The sequence below is a fragment of the Leptidea sinapis genome, chromosome 38 (genome assembly GCF_905404315.1).
Source record: "Leptidea sinapis chromosome 38, ilLepSina1.1, whole genome shotgun sequence".
Lineage (NCBI taxonomy): Eukaryota > Metazoa > Arthropoda > Insecta > Lepidoptera > Pieridae > Leptidea > Leptidea sinapis.
Genome location: NC_066302.1, coordinates 4,415,309 through 4,432,764, shown reverse-complemented (window position 1 = coordinate 4,432,764; position 17,456 = coordinate 4,415,309). Strand labels below are relative to the sequence as shown.

The 17,456-nt window shown below is 41.2% G+C and overlaps 1 protein-coding gene across 7 annotated transcripts in view; it reads left to right on the top strand.

Moving 5' to 3' along the window:
* LOC126975876 (MOB kinase activator-like 2) overlaps nucleotides 1–15,638 on the top strand; it is a 90,554-nt gene extending 74,916 nt beyond the window's left edge. For 6 of the 7 annotated variants that reach the window (XM_050823967.1, XM_050823966.1, XM_050823968.1 and 3 more), the window contains 4 exons: nucleotides 4,314–4,471; nucleotides 6,675–6,896; nucleotides 7,168–7,364; nucleotides 14,655–15,638. In XM_050823967.1, coding sequence (XP_050679924.1) covers nucleotides 4,314–4,471; nucleotides 6,675–6,896; nucleotides 7,168–7,364; nucleotides 14,655–14,768 — 691 coding nt within the window. In that variant the 3' untranslated portion in view covers nucleotides 14,769–15,638. Of the gene's footprint in view, nucleotides 1–3; nucleotides 322–4,313; nucleotides 4,472–6,674; nucleotides 6,897–7,167; nucleotides 7,365–14,654 lie in introns of those variants that run through there. The other variant, XM_050823965.1, reaches the window with a different exon arrangement.
* The last annotated feature ends 1,818 nt before the right edge of the window (nucleotides 15,639–17,456 follow it).

Genomic DNA, 17,456 nt, shown 5'->3' with positions numbered 1-17,456 from the left:
AGCATTGAGGAACGCGCGCGCTCTACTCAGTCTGATACTACGCAGTGTCTGTCCTGTATGTCTCGCAATTACGGAAATTGTGTGAACACTATTGTTGTTGGTCGTTAGAAATAACTTGACCAGTTCAGCGCCGCGATGGTGATCTTGCGAAGGCGTGACGAGTGACCTTTTGCTGACGTCAGAGTGGTTGATATCCTCGGACCGAAGGCCGCTTCGAGTGTGTGTGTGTTTCGTTGTATGTGTTGATACAAGTGTGATGGACAGATATCTGGATATAATCTTCACGTGGTTCTCGGCGCTTCTAAACAAACTGATTATAAAGTTAGTATATATCTGCTGCATCGTACTCTATTCTCACGTAAATTGTTAATAATTAAGTTTGCAATGAAATAATTTCGTGGTATGTAAATAATCAAAAGTAAGTATTATTACTTTCATTAGATTTTCTTCTAACAATGTAGGTTTTTGTATTTGATCGCCCGTCATTCAATGCCATATCGAAGTTCTAGTTATGATTCCCAACTGCAAGTTGTCAACAGGCTAGTGCATTATAGCGACTATATTTTTAATGTCCGACAACATCCGATACCGGCTCTGATAAAATCAAGGACGTATGACGTAATTACACACCTGTTTACCGTATAGACCCCCCCCCCTCGCTCACCCGTTGTAGGCTGTCAACTCACTCCATTAACCCTGACAAGTTGCGTGACAAATTGTTTATAAGTTCCGTACACAAAATGTCTTTTGAAATGCTTTTTTACAACTTCTGTAGCAATGTAAGCCTAACCTTGTTTGTGTTAATATCCGGGATCGAGGACAATAGCAGAATAATTTAATTTATATACTTATAAAGCAAAGATTAATTAGATTTGCGTGTGGGGTATTGTGGGCCCGGTCGTTGGGTACCGCTTGCATCAGATCTGTACTTACAGATGAAAATTATGTATTGTAGGATGAAGGGTTATACATATGTTCTTAAATAATAATAATAATATATTAAAATTGACACATTTTTAACACAAATTATCTTGCCCCAAATTAGGCATATATAGCCTGTGTTATGGGTTGCAAGACAATGATATATTTAATGCAATATACTTACTTAAATATACATAAATACATATAAACATCCATAACTCGGAAACAAAAAAATATACAGACAAATATTAGATCGCTGTCGTATCGGCCGGTATTGCAGTAGGTATTATGTTACATGAAATGAAAGTTGTTTATTCCTTCGGATACAATGAATTACAAATTAATAGTAGCCTCTTCTATTCGGATAAATTAAATCAGTGTACAAAAAAGTTTACTTTAAATTTATAAATACTTACTCAAAAATTTTACTACTTCTTCTACTCCACAGCTGAATAGCTGAATAAGTGATCGGCCAGCCTGGTATTACATTATGATTATTTTATAGCAATAGCAATTACTGTATAATATTGTATATTTTTATTAAAAAGAGCTCAAAAAAAGAATACTGGGAGAGTTTCTTGCGCCGCTTCTTCTCTCTCAGAACGCCATTTGTTTCCGAAGTTGTAGTAGACTCTAGTATATTAGAAATGGCATCATAAAGAATTCTAAATGAATCAATTTTGAGAAAATAAATGGTCATTCATGCCTTTTACATGACGTTAAGGCAGGAACTATGCCAACTAGATGACTGACCGTTCGGCGGTGGTGTATAATAGTATACACCCCGTTCATCTCCTCGCATGTCACTGAAATGATTTGGCCTTTTCTATTGCATCACGCTTAAGTATAGCGCAGGAATATCGGAATATCACATTTCATCGTCGTAGATCTTCGTACTTGAGGCTCAGGTTGTTATGTTACCGCTTGCAAACTGACGACTGATTGCTATTATGGCATGGTTCCGTCTTAGTTCCAACACTAAAGAAAATTAGCGGTTTAAAACTATAGAGTAAAGAATACAAAGTTAGGTTCCAGAGCCTGCAACATAGGACTGATATGAAGTTAAAAGAATGTACGTGAGGGACAATCAAGACTAACATTAAGATAATCATAATTTATAATGTAAGAAATAATCGAGAGGCTAAAATGAATAATAGAATTTTGCGAATCTTTATGACTTGAGTTTTAAAAGCGTGGAAAGCCCTATTCTGCAACATAATGGTATATGATATCCATTGCATTTCCCCATAATAATATAGCATAGGACACATAGTTATACTTTGAAAATAAGTTAACTAGGCAACCCGAATCATGATAAGTCCGAGTTAATCGTTTTAACTGCGTTTGTTGCACAAATTAGTCTATTAGTCAATCGTTTAACGTGGGGGCCTTTTGCAATATGTTATAGCGTTCTTCTGCATTTGTATTTTTAACAGTAAATGTTATATGTTTGGTTTTCATGCCATTTGCATATTAATGTTAATTTTATAATTATTGACATTAAACCATTCAGTCAGATAGAGCCTTGTTTAGTTCGTCATGTGTAAATTTACTTCATTTCACTTGGAATATACTATCACAGTTTCATCTATCATATATTTTTGTTTAAAAACTAGTTCTAAAAATAAGAAGAGAAGGAGTCCAAAAATAGACCCTTGTGGTATCGAGAGGAGTCCCAGGAGAACTCTTATCATTCACATTTCACCTTCTGAATTGTATTGTTTAAATATATGAAATCAGTAGATTGAGCGCAGTCCTTTTTAATGCCATAGTGACCAGCTGCTGCGTTGTGTGTTTAACACGATCAAAAGCCTTAGATTAATCACAAAAGATGCGAAGTGTTTCATAGCTCAACACATATCGTAGCTAAACTGTTTCATATTATGGAACTCGGAAAATTTGTTTTACAGAAGTCAGCATTTTGTTTTAAATTATTTTAAACAGTAACAAGCTGCAGGCTGGCACAAATTGTGACTAGTTATAATTCTACAATGTTAAAATGACATAATGTCTGCCAACCATTGCGTATAACTTGCTAATATCCCTTTATATCGAGACTTGAGAAACATAATTAGAGATCTATAGTTATATCTACTTATTGTGAATTATTTAGTACATTGATTAGTATATACTACGTAATACAATAAGAAACAATGTATAATTAGGATTATTAGTGCAACCTTGCAATAAATTCAATTAGCATTTTGTTAATTACTCACCATCTATATTCCTATATGTAGGATGATTAATACATTTTTGTTTTCAAACTAGGTCTAAAAATAAGAAGAAAAGAGGTCCAAGAATAGACCCTTGTGGAATTGAGAGGAATCCCAGGAGACCTCTTATCATTCACATCCACCTACGGAGTTCTATTGTTTAAATATATGAAAACATAAGATTGAGCGCAGTCCCTTTTATGCCATAGTGACCTGCGTTGGGTGTTTAACACGATTAAAAGCCTTAGATAAATCACAGAAGATGCTAACTGTTTTCTGTAATTCCTCCCGGGTTTCATATAAGCTCAACACATATTGTAGCTAAACAGCTGTTTCATATAAAGCAACTCGGAAAATTTGTTTTGAAGAAGTCAGCATATTGTTTTAAATTATATTAAACAGTAACAAGATGTAGGCAGGCACAAATTTCTAATTCTACTTCTGATTCTACAATGTTAAAATGACAATGTCCGAAAGCATTGCGTATAACTTGGTAATAACCCTTTATGTCGAGAATTGAGGAACATAATTAGAGATCTATAGTTATATCTACTTATTGTGAATTATTTAGTACATTCATTAGTATATACTACGTAATACAGTAAGAAACAATGTATAATTAGGATTATTAGCGCAACCTTGCAATAAATTCAATTAGCATTTTGTTAATTACTCACCATCTATATACCTATATGTAGGTATGTAATTAATGTTGATGGTTTCTCAAAAGTATTTAATTTTGGTATAGAATCTGTCCACCATGTCTTGTGATAACTAACTGAACAAGGAGTACAATTATACTCGGTCACTGAATTGGTGTACAGCTATAACATCGGGACATACTGAAATCTAGCTCACTCCATTGCGAAGTCTAAACTAATCGGAGCCAGAGAATGGATATTAATTGATCCAGAAGTGAGAGATACCACTTTACAATTAACAAATTGTTTAGATTTGACAGCGACATCTCAAGTCGATTTCCTAAGATGCAATTATTGGGTTTGAGCGACGGTTATCAACTGTAAAGTAGATCCTGTAGATGGAGCCACAAACTGAGAGTTAACAAGATTTACGAAACATATGAACCCAAGAGGCTACGGGTTCGAAACCGCATCGTTCATAAATTTTGGTAACAAATTTAATTGGATATTAATATTATTTATATGGTGATTCCAGGAAGGCCCGTCGCAAGGAACGCGAGGGAGAGGGCGCCGGCGATCCCAAGCTGTACCTGCAGGAGGCGCTGCTGGAGCGGAAACTACCTGACCTTGACATGCGCCAGCTGGTGGACCTGCCGCACGGGCTGGACTATAACGAGTGGCTCGCCTCGCACAGTCAGTATACCACCAACTAATAGCACCTGGACACACTAACCACCTCAACTAAATGAAAGGAAAACTATTTAAAATATAAACTCGCCACTGAAACACCAAAAGAATCGGTAACAAACTCGACTTGGTTTTTTTTATTGTTTTTGCATCGTTTACCTATACAACACTGCATTACACGTCTATCAGTTCATCTGCCTTACTTAACTTGAGAAGGCCAATTAGTACCTACTTAGTTTGCCTTTGAGTTACTTTATAGTGTTGGTGTACAACTAGGTGACATCAACTCTAATGTAATTAAATTAAATGGTGTGTCAGCTTATCGATTAAATATTTTACAAAATAGCATAGTTTATTAGAATAAATCTTCACCGACCAATGTGTTTGGTCAGTAAAGGAGATGGACAAAATGTGCCCCTGAGACAATAATGCTTACACATTACTGCTTCACGCCAGAAATAGGAGCCGTTGTGGTACCCATAATCTAGCCGGCATCCTGTGCAATGGAACCTCCCACTGGTTTCGCAATTTTCTGATTTCACTCATACCCTTAAACCTCAACGTTGCCATATAAAAACTCATTCGGAACCCAAAAATATTCATAACTTACCGTAACTTAATATTTAATTCATCATGATTTTTTTTAAATATTCTAATCAACAAATCGAACTAAAACAAAATAATCTAAGCGCGGTTACGGATGAGATTATTTTATGTTGGCAACACTTGGCCTCGAGCCGCCGATCAACTGCCAAATGACAATGACTACAGACTAAATAGAAAAATAGGTGCATTCGTTATAACAAATTCGCGTCGCCGCGGCCGCGCTGGTTTGTTTTGTGTTATAGCATAATATTGTTTGGTATACGTTCATATTTTATAGTGTATATGCATAAAAATTTCGGGGACAAATATATTATTATATATAATATTATGTATTTATCCAGTAATCTATGCATAACAAACTTGCAGTAGTTGCAAAACTTCTTTAAACCTCCATAACTTTTGTCCACAACTTCTGAGCAATACGCACCTTTTATAATTTTGTTTTAGAAGCTGTTTACTTTTATGCGACGTAGATTTTTTAAGTTACATATTAATAATCTTGGACTCGGGCCCATACATTTTTTTGTCCATCTCCTTTATCATTACTTCATTTTGACACTTCGACAGACTAACATTTTGCGATTGATGTAATGATCGGGTAACGAATTATGGCAGTCGGACGAACGGATAGTGGCATTCACTATCCGTTCCGTCCACATTATTTTAAATTTGTAGAAAATTAGTGTTAGTTCTATCGAAATGATTGAGAAAGATGTTTCATTAATTTAAAATATAAAAATAGGTACTTTTACTTAGTTGGTAACTAACGGTTTTATAAAACTCTTTAAACCATAAACGTAAGATTGTAGAAAAAATAAGCAGGTGTAGATGTAAAAATCACCAATCTTGAGCGGTAAAAAGTTAAATTCAAATAGCGAACACTTAAAACCATTTTTTTTTTCAACTTTTTATATCATAGTTAAGTGTTTAATTTATATCTTATTACTTCCTTGCTCCCTCAGAATAGTAATAGTTCACGACACCACTTCTTAAAATATGGGTTTATAAAATTGTTTTAAAATGAAGAGCTAGGAATTCATGATGAACGATACTTAGAATTCTGTGTAACATCATCCGTGTTGCCACCCAGATAGACATAGGCATCATTACATCAGTGTTCATCAGTCATCACACCCAAAAAGATACATATTAATATGAAAGTCTTTCATGTTTAGGTAAATACTTATTGTAAATCTCTAGCTCTGGTTTTGCTGATGGGTGGTTGGTATTTTTACTTACCATTAGGTGGCCAATTTCCCGTTTGCTTAACGTCCCATAGGCATCCAAATGTTGTGAGACTTCTTGAGAGTAAATTCCGCTAAGATTCGTCTTGAATTGTGTGTCGTGCCAGTATTTGGCGGGTCAACATTCCTGAGGATACCTCGTGTAGAGGCGAAACACGTATCGAATTGATTGAAGTAAAATCATAGAGAAATTTACAATCATAGAGGCTCGCAGCATTTGGACAACTACGGATTCCAGCATAAAAACGCTACAAAGTAGTAGCTAGTATGCTACTATAATATCCTCTCAGTTTTAAAGCCGGCGAACGATTGTTGGTTGATGTCGTGTGTGAGTGTATCGTGGTGGTCGGTGTCCGCAGCGCTGGCGTTGTTCGAGCACGTGAACCTGCTGTACGGAACCGTGTCGGAGTTCTGCACAGCGGTCAGCTGTCCCGACATGAGCGGCCCGGCCGGCCGCACCTACCCCTGGTATGACGAGCGCGGCAAGAAGTCGCGCATCGCGGCGCCGCAGTACGTCGACTACGTCATGACCCACACGCAGAAGACCATCAACGACGAGGCGGTCTTCCCCACCAAATATGGTATGGGATTTATATAATAATATAATACATTATTCAATTAAATTCAAAGTACTGCCAAATAATGATTGATGTTAGTCATATTGTACAAACAAACGGCCACAAATTTCATATATGACGGCCATATTTACTTTCTTATCGCAGACTTTAAATATATAAGTCAAAAGTGTCGAGCACTTTACACATTGTCCCCGCATTACTGGTGTGCCTGTGGCATGTGGGTGAGCAGGAGGCACGCAGGCAGCAGGTGTCTGACGCGAGCCGGCCGTTACAGCGAACGAGTTCCCGGCGCAGTTCGAGGGCGTGGTGCGGCGCGTGGTGCGGCTGCTGTACCACGTGGTGGCGCACCTGTACGCGGCGCACTTCCGCGAGCTGGCGCGCCTGCGCCTCCACGCGCACCTGCACCTCACCTTCGCGCACATCACCGCGCTCGACCGCCGGTTCGCGCTGCTCGACCACAAGGAGACTGAGGTGCGCATGCTTTATACTCTGCCGAGATTAGGTGCATTGTATCAGTGTATTACATCCATATAAGCTCTTTAGGTTTGGTTTGATTATGGTAAAAAAAATCCCTTCTCAATAACAGGTAGACAAAATACTTGACCACTGAGCGATTATATTTTAAATGAATTCTTCCATTTCTACTTTATTACACGTTCCATCTCTTTTAGTTTGTACAAACTATGTTATAGTTTTCTAATTTAACCATAACCACAACCCTGTAAAGAGGCAACTGGACTGCTATTTATTTTTAAACCATTCAAAGTTCCTCGATATTAACTTCAGGTAAAAAAAAATATTTTCGCACCAATTATTTTTACAATTACACGTTTTTTACAATTAATATGCTAGTGCCATTCAAGTTTAATTATTTTTTGTACATCTATTTTTTTTTGGTATTACATTTTAACTTTTAATTCAGTACTTATTTTATCATACCTTAAACTTTCTTTCAATTTTTTGCTGAGATATAAAAAAAATCTCACCCACTTATCAAATTTACCACGTCTGGCACATAATTATGTTGGATTTAGTTGTGCTTAAGAATTGTGATTATGAAGAAGGTATTCTTACTAATAACCCCTAATACTTTCTCCAGGGTAAAGTTATCCTTCGACGTGCCTCCTTTTCGTTTTTTTTTATGTCACTTATTATCTCAGTATATACGTAAAACACACACACAATTACATATTCAATTGTTCCTCTGGGTACTCCGTTTGTTAAAACTTTTTCATTGTATTCAATGAATAATAATTCGACCTTTTGGCCTGCTGTTACAAGTTCACCTACCATGATCTCTAAGTCTGTCGAACTTTCCAAAAATACTACGATGTCATACACGAATTACATGCGGTTTAGTATTTCACCGTCCAGCGTTAATCTTTTTGGTTTTGTTTGGGACTTGAAGCATTTGAATCCTTCCCGAGTATTGTTGGCTTGTTTATAGCAGTAGGTACAACTTAGAAAACAAACAATTGGTACGGCCTCCCTTCATGAAATGATCCCTATACCACGTATGAAAGCTATTGTGACAGAACATGAGGTTTGTACGCAAAGGTACCACTGTAACCCCTCGTTTACACCAAGAAACAAGTCAAAACCTTGTTTTATACTAAACTTGTAGAATACTTGTCGAAACATAATTATGTTTTAAACGAGTATTGAAATTGTCTGAAACATACTTACGCACCGTGTTGCCAACAAGTGTTTATACAAGTATCAATAACATTTGCGTTCACACCAACATAAAACATACATGTTTTTAACAAGTATTGTTAATTTTATTGAAGTTTATGTATAATACTTATATAATTAAATCAAGTTTTATACTCTAACCGTGCTTGTTGGTCTTTTTTTTTTTTTTATGGAATAGGAGGACAAACGAGCGTACCTGTTGTTAAGTGATCACCGCCGCCCACAATCTCTTGCAACACCAGAGGAATCACAGGAGCGTTGCCGGCCCCTAAGGAAGGTGTACGCGCTTTTTTTGAAGATACCCATGTCGTATCGTCCCGGAAACACCGCACAAGGAAGTTCATTCCACAGCTGTGTAGTACGTGGAAGAAAGCTCCTTGAAAACCGCATTGTGGAGGACCGCCACACATCCAGATGGTGGGGATGATATCCTAACTTGTGGCGTGTCGTGCGAAGGTGGAATTCGGCGGCAGGAATCAGGTTAAAAATCTCTTCGAAACACTCCCCGTGCTAAATGCGGTAGAAGACACATAATGAAGCGACATCTCTACGCAACGCCAAGTGATCCAGCCGTTCACCAAGCACTGGGTCCCCGACAATTTGAGCTGCTCTACGTTGCACGCGGTCAAATGGATCGAGCTGATACTGGGGTGCACCAGACCAGAGATGACAGCAATACTCCATGTGTGGCCGGACCTGCGCTTTGTAGAGCGCTAGAATGTGAACCGGCTTGAAGTATTGCCGTGCTCTATTAATGACGCCCAGTTTTATGCCCTCCAGATGGCCACGAAATTGGCAATCGCTCGAGATTTCGAGACCCAGTATTTCGATACTAGGCGAGGCTTTAAAGCCTCGCCCTTAAGGGAAATGTTGTCGAAGAGCAGTGATACGACAAATGGGGTTTTTTTAGTGGTAAACGCGCAAACTTGAGTCTTCTGGAAATTGGACAAGGTTCAATTTACCCCATTCCGCTACCTTCTGAAGAGAGGACTCGATAGAAGACACAAGTTTCTCCCGGCACTGGTCGACGATTTCCCGGGAGAGACCTGCATGGCCCGTGTATACGGCATCACCAGTGCTGTCGTCTGCATGTTGGAGGTGTCCAACATATCATTGATATGCAAAAGTAACAGCGTGGGAGATACCACACAGCCTTGGGGAACTCCAGTCCGTCGACAACGAGGTCGTTGTCGACGGACATACAGGTGTATGCTGCGCCTAGTGAGGAAGCTGGAGGTCCACTTGCACAAGCTCTCGGGAAGCCCAAATGATGGAAATTTTGAGAGGAGCGCCTTGTGCCATACACGATCAAAGGCCTTCGCTATATCCAGGCTAACTGCCAGGCCTTCCCCCTTGCTTTCATTAGCCGCCGCCCATCTATGTGTTAGGTATACCAGAAGATCACCTGCCGACCGACCATGGCGAAAGCCGTACTGTCGGTCGTTGATCAACTGGTGACCCTCTAGGTATATCAAGAGCTGGCGGTTGATTATGCTCTCCATGATTTTGGAGAGCAGGGAGGTAATAGCAAAAGGCCTGTAGTTTGCCGGATCCGAACTGTCTCCTTTTTTTCGGATCGGATGGACAAGGGCTGACTTCCATGAGACAGGGACTTCGCCTTTTGAATAAAAGTGCCGGAATAAACGCGTTAGCAACGGCGTCAACTCAGGGGCACACGTTCTAAGCACGATTGGAGAAATGCCATCCGGCCCACTCGACTTCCTGACTTCCAACGAAAACAGAGCTCGCGTAACAGTTTTCTGTCTGGACTGAACTTCAGGCATAGAGCTCTGACACCGCGGGATGGTCGGCGGTGTTTTTCCGTTGTCGTCAAGAGTCGAGTTGGAGGCAAAAATAGCGCACAGGAGATCGGCTTTTGTCTTTTGCCCTATGGGCCAGGGTGTCATTCCTCATGTGCAACGGCGGCAGGGACGGCTGGCTGAAGTTACCAAGAGCAGCTTTCGACAACGACCAGAACTTGCGTGTTCCGGTCGGGTAATTGGAAAGCTGCTCGCCGAATTTGACGACGTGCTTCGATTTCGCACGGGCGATTTGCCGCTTTAAAAAATCTGGAGGCACTGTTATATTTTCTCTTAAGAACTTTGCAGTTCGGATCCTTTGTGCCCAGCGCCGTAACCCAAGTTCGATACGCCTGTTTTTTGCAGTCAGATGCTGCTTTAACTGACACATCGAACCAGGGCTGTTATTCGCACCGATCTGTACTATAGATTACGATTAGTACCAATCTACAAATCAGGTGGCAGGGAAATGGTAAGTAACTATAGGCCAATCTCAATATTACCGGTATTAGGCAAGGTATTTGAAAAATTAGTTTGCAAAGTACTCACATGGCATTTAAGACATATTATAACTACTCAGCAGCACGGTTTCTTAGCGAATAAGTCTACCGCTACTAATTTGGTATCTTTTTTTGAAAGCATTTCTAAAACCGTAGACTCTAGATCTTCTGTGGACGTTATATACACCGATTTCAGCAAGGCGTTCGATCGAGTTAACCATTCAATCTAAACCGAAAAACTTGCTGCGTCGGGAATCGGAAATAGCCTTCTTAGATGGTTCAGTTCATACCTTGCAAATAGATCTGGTATAGTGGCAGTAAATGGATTCAACTCATCCACATATTCAATGACAACTGGTGTACCACAAGGTACGCTCTCGGTCCTATTCTATTTAATTTGTTTATTAATGACCTATGTACAAATATTTATCATTCAGAATGTTATTTATTTGCGGACGATTTAAAAATTGCCAGATGTGTGAATTCTATAAGCGACTCTGAAAAGCTTCAGGAGGATTTAAATAGATTAGCTTACTGGTGTAAATGTAACCTTATGGTATAAAATGCTGAGAAATGTTTTCATCTGAGATTTTCAAGAAAAAGGCTAAATAGCTGTAAAGATATAGTGTACAAAATAAGTGATACAACTCTTAAGCAAGTTGAGCAGATTCGGGATCTTGGAGTGATTTTGGATAGCAGCTAAGATTTGACCAACACATTAATAAAATTACTTCCAAGGCTTTTAAGATGCTCGGGTTTGTTCTGCGGAATACCAAGGAATTTAAAAATTCTGAAACAATGATTGTACTATTCAAACTATATTATAATGCGCTGGTGAGAAGTTGGCTTGAGTATTGTTCTGTTGTTTGGAACCCTTATTATAACAAATATATACAACGCGTTGAGAGTATCCAAAAAAAAATTCTAAAAATTATTAGCTTTCGCCTAAAAACGAGACATCTCGACAGCTATAGTAGCAGGCTAGCAAATTATAAAATGATATCCTTGGAGGATCGTAGGCAAATCCATGAACAGATATTTTTATATAAAATCATTAATGGGATGTTGGATTGCCCGCAGCTATTGAGCAAGATAAATATTCACATGCCAACTAGAGCGCCTCAACTGGCAAAATATAAACCGGTTATACCTGATCGAGCAAACTCTAATCTCGGATTTAACTCCCCACTGAATAGGCTGTTGCGTCAATACAACACTATAATTTCAAACAAGCGATCTATAGATGTTTTTGGAGATACAGTAGCACAATTTAAGAGAAACCTGACACTCTGATTAATAAAATGTAATGACCTAATTTATAATAAAAAACGCATTGACAAAATATATTGTACCTATATAGTATTTTAGTGATTATATTGAAGTGACTGTATTGTAGCTTGTAATGATTTGTGGAATTAATTTATCTTTTTATATTGTTTTAACATGTTAGCGTTATAGGACTTCAATTTACTTTTATATAATTAACAACTAAATTGTTTGTATGTTAATGTGCATGATGTGTTCACCTGTAATTGCAGGAACACGATTTTTGAAATTTATGTTACAATCTTATGAATTGTCTTGTGTAATCTGTGTTGGTGGACCTTGAATAAATAAATAAATAAATAGAGCTTGGTATAAAAATATCCATGCCCTGTAGTATCACATCGACTACTGCAACGGCGCAGGCACTAGGATTATACGAAGGGAAACACCCTGCCCCCCAAGGGTAGGATGCAAATAAGGAACGCATCCTATCCCAATCTGCTGACTTGTAGTGCCAAACGCGGCGGGTCGCTGGTGGTTTGCGACTTTGGCGTCGGATAGGCACTAAACTCCTGACCAGGCAATGGTCGGACGTTCCAAGAGGGGCGTCGACAAAGACCTGGTAACTATCGAGATGCGTAGTCAGCAGAAGATATAATAAGGACGGCATGTGGCTATCCACATCCGGGAGCCGCGTTGGCGACTCAACCAATTGGGACAGACCATACGCCAATGCAAAATTGCACAGATCGCCCTGCGTAGTCTGTGGTACGTGATCCAAGCCATTCGGCACTGTGCCCGTTGAAATCACCCAAGGCTACGATTTCAGAGGAGGGATCCGTGCAAGCACGTCGTCAATTGCCGCTTGAACGCAGCCCATGAGATGATCGGTTTCTGCGTTACCACTATGGGACCTGTAGACACAGGCATAGATGCGGACGCGGTCCTCTAAATCTACGTGGAGCCAGAGAGTAGACAGGTCCCTACCTTCAAAATTTCCGAGACGGCGACAGCAGATATCCTCCCTAACGTACACACATACCCCGGCATGAGGCAAAAAATTGTGCTCAATTTTGTACCCGGGGTAGGTTAAATATGACGTATCCGTAAGGAAACACAAGCCGGCTGCGCCGTCTCAAGGTGGTGGTGGACGGCGTTTAAATTGGAGTGAATTCCCCTGATGTTACAAAAGTTCACATTAAGCGTGCAGCGGGGTGCCGTGGTGTTTCTGTCCTGTTTGTCCTTTGACATGCGCGGTACTGTGCCTCCCCAGAATACGAGGGGCAGCCCGAGCGAGAATGCTCTGGGAGAAATTCTCCGGCTCTGGCAGAGCCGGTACCCTTCTGGTGTACTATCCTGTGTACTCTTTTAGGACCGCTTTCATAATCGCGTTGGAGGAAAGGGGGAGGGGGATGGCCTCCGGTCCTCGACACTAACCTATGCGAAACATAGCGGCACCAGGCCGCTACTTCACGCCGGTATTCTGTGCGAGTGTGGTAATCAACCCGGACGAGTCTGGCTCGATTGTGCTGACGTCATAAGACGGCAGTGTGACTCTCCCACTTCGAAAATGCCCATTGTCGACTCTTACGACACCCATGGGCCTGGGACTCCCCTATTCTTTTTACGCCCCGGGGAAAGTATAGGGTATGCATACATTTACCGGACAGACCGCATTTTTTTAAAGTGGAAAAGAAGAAGATAAATGGAGTGGTCAAAGAAACAAACTTTATTAGCAATATATATCTCGGCTTACATTAAGATATTCTTTCAATAGTTTTATAATCGTTTGTTTTATAAGCATCAGTAGTGTCTACTTTTTGCCTTTAATATCCGATGCAAATACAAAGAAGAATATGAATCAGCAGTGGTTAGAAATCTTAAATAAACAGCTTACATAAAAAAAGCGCAAATGCCTTCCTTAAAGGCCGATAACGCTCCTGAGTTTCCTCTGGTGTTGCAAGAGAATGTGTGCGGCGGTGATCAAGTATCACCTGGATCAACGTGTGCTCGTTTGTCCACCTATTCCATAAAAAAAATATAATTGCTCTGCTGGAGTGATGGCATCTAGATAATGTGTATTCTGTTTAGAAATGTATAGCCCAACTTTCTGAAACAATTTTCGCACGCCTCCATACTTGACTAATCTCTAAGGGGGAAATTGGACGAGTTACCAAAAGTAAGTGAAGTGTTTGTGACTTGCACTAACTAGGTTTATTATTATCAAAAGTTAGAACTGCTGGAGAAGCGAGAAGCTCGAGCATAGATATTTGTCTACCTTCCAGATTAACTGTTGGTTATTCCCTTGACTTTGGTTATTCACAATTTTTTTGACATTATAAGTTCACGAAATGATTGCTTTTTGCCAAATTAACAATTAGCCAACGAGATATGTTTGAAGCGTTTAAACGCTAGAAATTAGATGGGCTCCTAGCCATTACCGACTTACGTTGCAGCTATATATATTATACAATTTGAAACAAGCATTAAATTGTTTGCAGGTCCTGCGTGATCTAGAAGTGGCGTTGAGGCTATCGGAGCCGGCGGGCGAGGGCGCGGAGGAGCCGTCCCCGCGGCGCTCGCCCGTCGTCACACAGCCGCTGGCGTCCGCGTGACCGCCGGCGGCCGCCGTGTGACCCGCGGCGTGTGTGACAAGCCCGGCGCGTGTGACAAGCCCGGCGTGTGTGACAAGCCCGGCGCGTGTGACAAGCCCGGCGCGTGTGACAAGCCCGGCGCGTGTGACAAGCCCGGCGCGTGTGACAAGCCCGGCGCGTGTGACAAGCCCGGCGTGTGTGACAAGCCCGGCGCGTGTGACAAGCCCGGCGCGTGTGACAAGCCCGGCGCGTGTGACAAGCCCGGCGCGTGTGACAAGCCCGGCGCGTGTGACAAGCCCGGCGCGTGTGACAAGCCCGGCGCGTGTGACAAGCCCGGCGCGTGTGACAAGCCCGGCGCGTGTGACAAGCCCGGCGCGTGTGACAAGCCCGGCGCGTGTGACAAGCCCGGCGCGTGTGACAAGCCCGGCGCGTGTGACAAGCCCGGCGCGTGTGACAAGCCCGGCGCGTGTGACAAGCCCGGCGCGTGTGACAAGCCCGGCGCGTGTGACAAGCCCGGCGCGTGTGACAAGCCCGGCGCGTGTGACAAGCCCGGCGCGTGTGACAAGCCCGGCGCGTGTGACAAGCCCGGCGCGTGTGACAAGCCCGGCGCGTGTGACAAGCCCGGCGCGTGTGACAAGCCCGGCGCGTGTGACAAGCCCGGCGCGTGTGACAAGCCCGGCGCGAGGCCGACTACTGGCCGTGGACTGACGGACCGAGTCGACTCCTGCGCGATGCGTGTACGTTCCGTAACTTGATCAATTGTTAATTCTATTGTAAATATTTCAATCTGTTAAGTAGTTTTAGGTGATTCTTAGTTTATACATTTGTGATTGCTTTGGTTGTAAATAAAAGTGATATTTGTTTAACTAATAAACTGAAAGCTTTATTGATTCTGATTGTTTTTATATTCACCTGCGTTTGACGACGGTTGGAAAAGGTGATTGTAACACATTTTATGAACCATGTGATTTCCACTACATTTTCACCAGAACGTAATCGCTATTAAATAGCGTTTGAACCAAAACACATCTTAATAATATAATAAATAAATTCAGTTTCCTGATGTTTGTTTCCAGTGAACTCCTAAACCAACGAACGGATTTTAATAATTGTTTTGTGTGGACATATTTTCCTTGAAAGAATTAATTGACGCACGGTTTGATAGTTCTGCCAGTAGACATTTGTACCAGTATGGAAATAGACATTTGTACCAGTATGGAAACTAAGCCTTGTTGACAAAATACTTACCTGCACATGCGTACACTCCATTGAAGCAATAGGGTTGTCAGGTTACTTTTCTAATCGACGTCAAAAAGGAGGATATTCTCAATACGACTGAATTTTTGGAACGAAGTTCTTTATGGGGCTCTGCGGAGCGTAAAAAAGCGTAAGATTTTTAATGTATAGGCTATGTACGAGGGGCGGTCAAAAAGTTCGCGGAATGGCGGGGTTGGCGGGGGTGAGGTCGCTCCTCCAGGTAGCCGCTACTTGAGTAACTCATAATTACTATATATGCCAATTTCTAGCCTAATTGGGTCATTAGCTTTCGAGTTACAAACGAGTGAACAAGTAAATCGGGAACAAACTAGCCACTATGGAGAAAATTGAACATCGCGCCGTCGTAAAGTTCCTCACCAAACAAGGAAAAACGCCTCAAACTATTTTGCAAGAGATGTTAGCTGTTTACGGAGACTCTGCTCCTGGTAAAACCATGATTTACAAATGGCACGGCCTTTTCAAGCAAGGAAGGGAGTCAATTGAAGATGATCCTCGACCTGGACGGCCCATTGAGGCCACTACGCCGGAAATCATTGAAAAAGTTGAAAAACTTGTATTGGAAGACGGAAGGTTGAAGAAGAAACAACTTGCAGCATCAGTTGGAGTATCAGAAACCACAATTTTAAATATTCTTCATCAACATCTTGGCATGAGTAAAGTGTGTTCAAGGTGGGTCCCGAGAATGCTCACGCCGCTGCAAAAACGTGAGCGCGTCAACTGTTCCCGCGAGTATTTGGACCGCTGTGGAGAAGTTAGGGAAGAAATTATGGCCCGAATTGTAACCGGTGATGAAACTTGGGTTCACCACTATGAGCCTGAGTCAAAGCAGGAGTCGATGCAGTGGCACAAAAAAGGCACACCACCCCCAAAAAAATTTAAAGTGTCGCAATCGGCCGGAAAGATCATGGCGACTATTTTTTGGGATACTGAAGGTATTCTTTTGATCGATTATAAAGAACGTGGTGTTTCTATAACGGGAGAGTACTACGCTTCCCTATTGGACCGATTAAAAGAAGCTATTAAAGAAAAAAGAAGAGGAAAACTGACAAAAGGTGTACTCCTTTTGCACGACAACGCGCCCGTTCACACGAGTCATGTTGCGACGGCTGCCATTCATCGATGCGGTTTTGAACAACTACGCCATCCACCCTACAGTCCAGACCTGGCCCCTAGCGATTTTTATTTATTCCCAAAGATGAAGAAAGAGCTGCGTGGAAAAAAATTTAGAGACGATGATGAAGTCAAGTCGGCGATTTCGGCGTATTTTGACGCCCAAGACAAAACCTATTTTTTCGACGGTATTAATAAGTTATATGCCAGATCCCAAAAATGTATTCGTGTTAAGGGGGAATATATTGAAAAGGAAAAATAACATAATGTATCATTTCATCTTTTTTCCCAGTCATTCCGCGAACTTTTTGACCTCCCCTC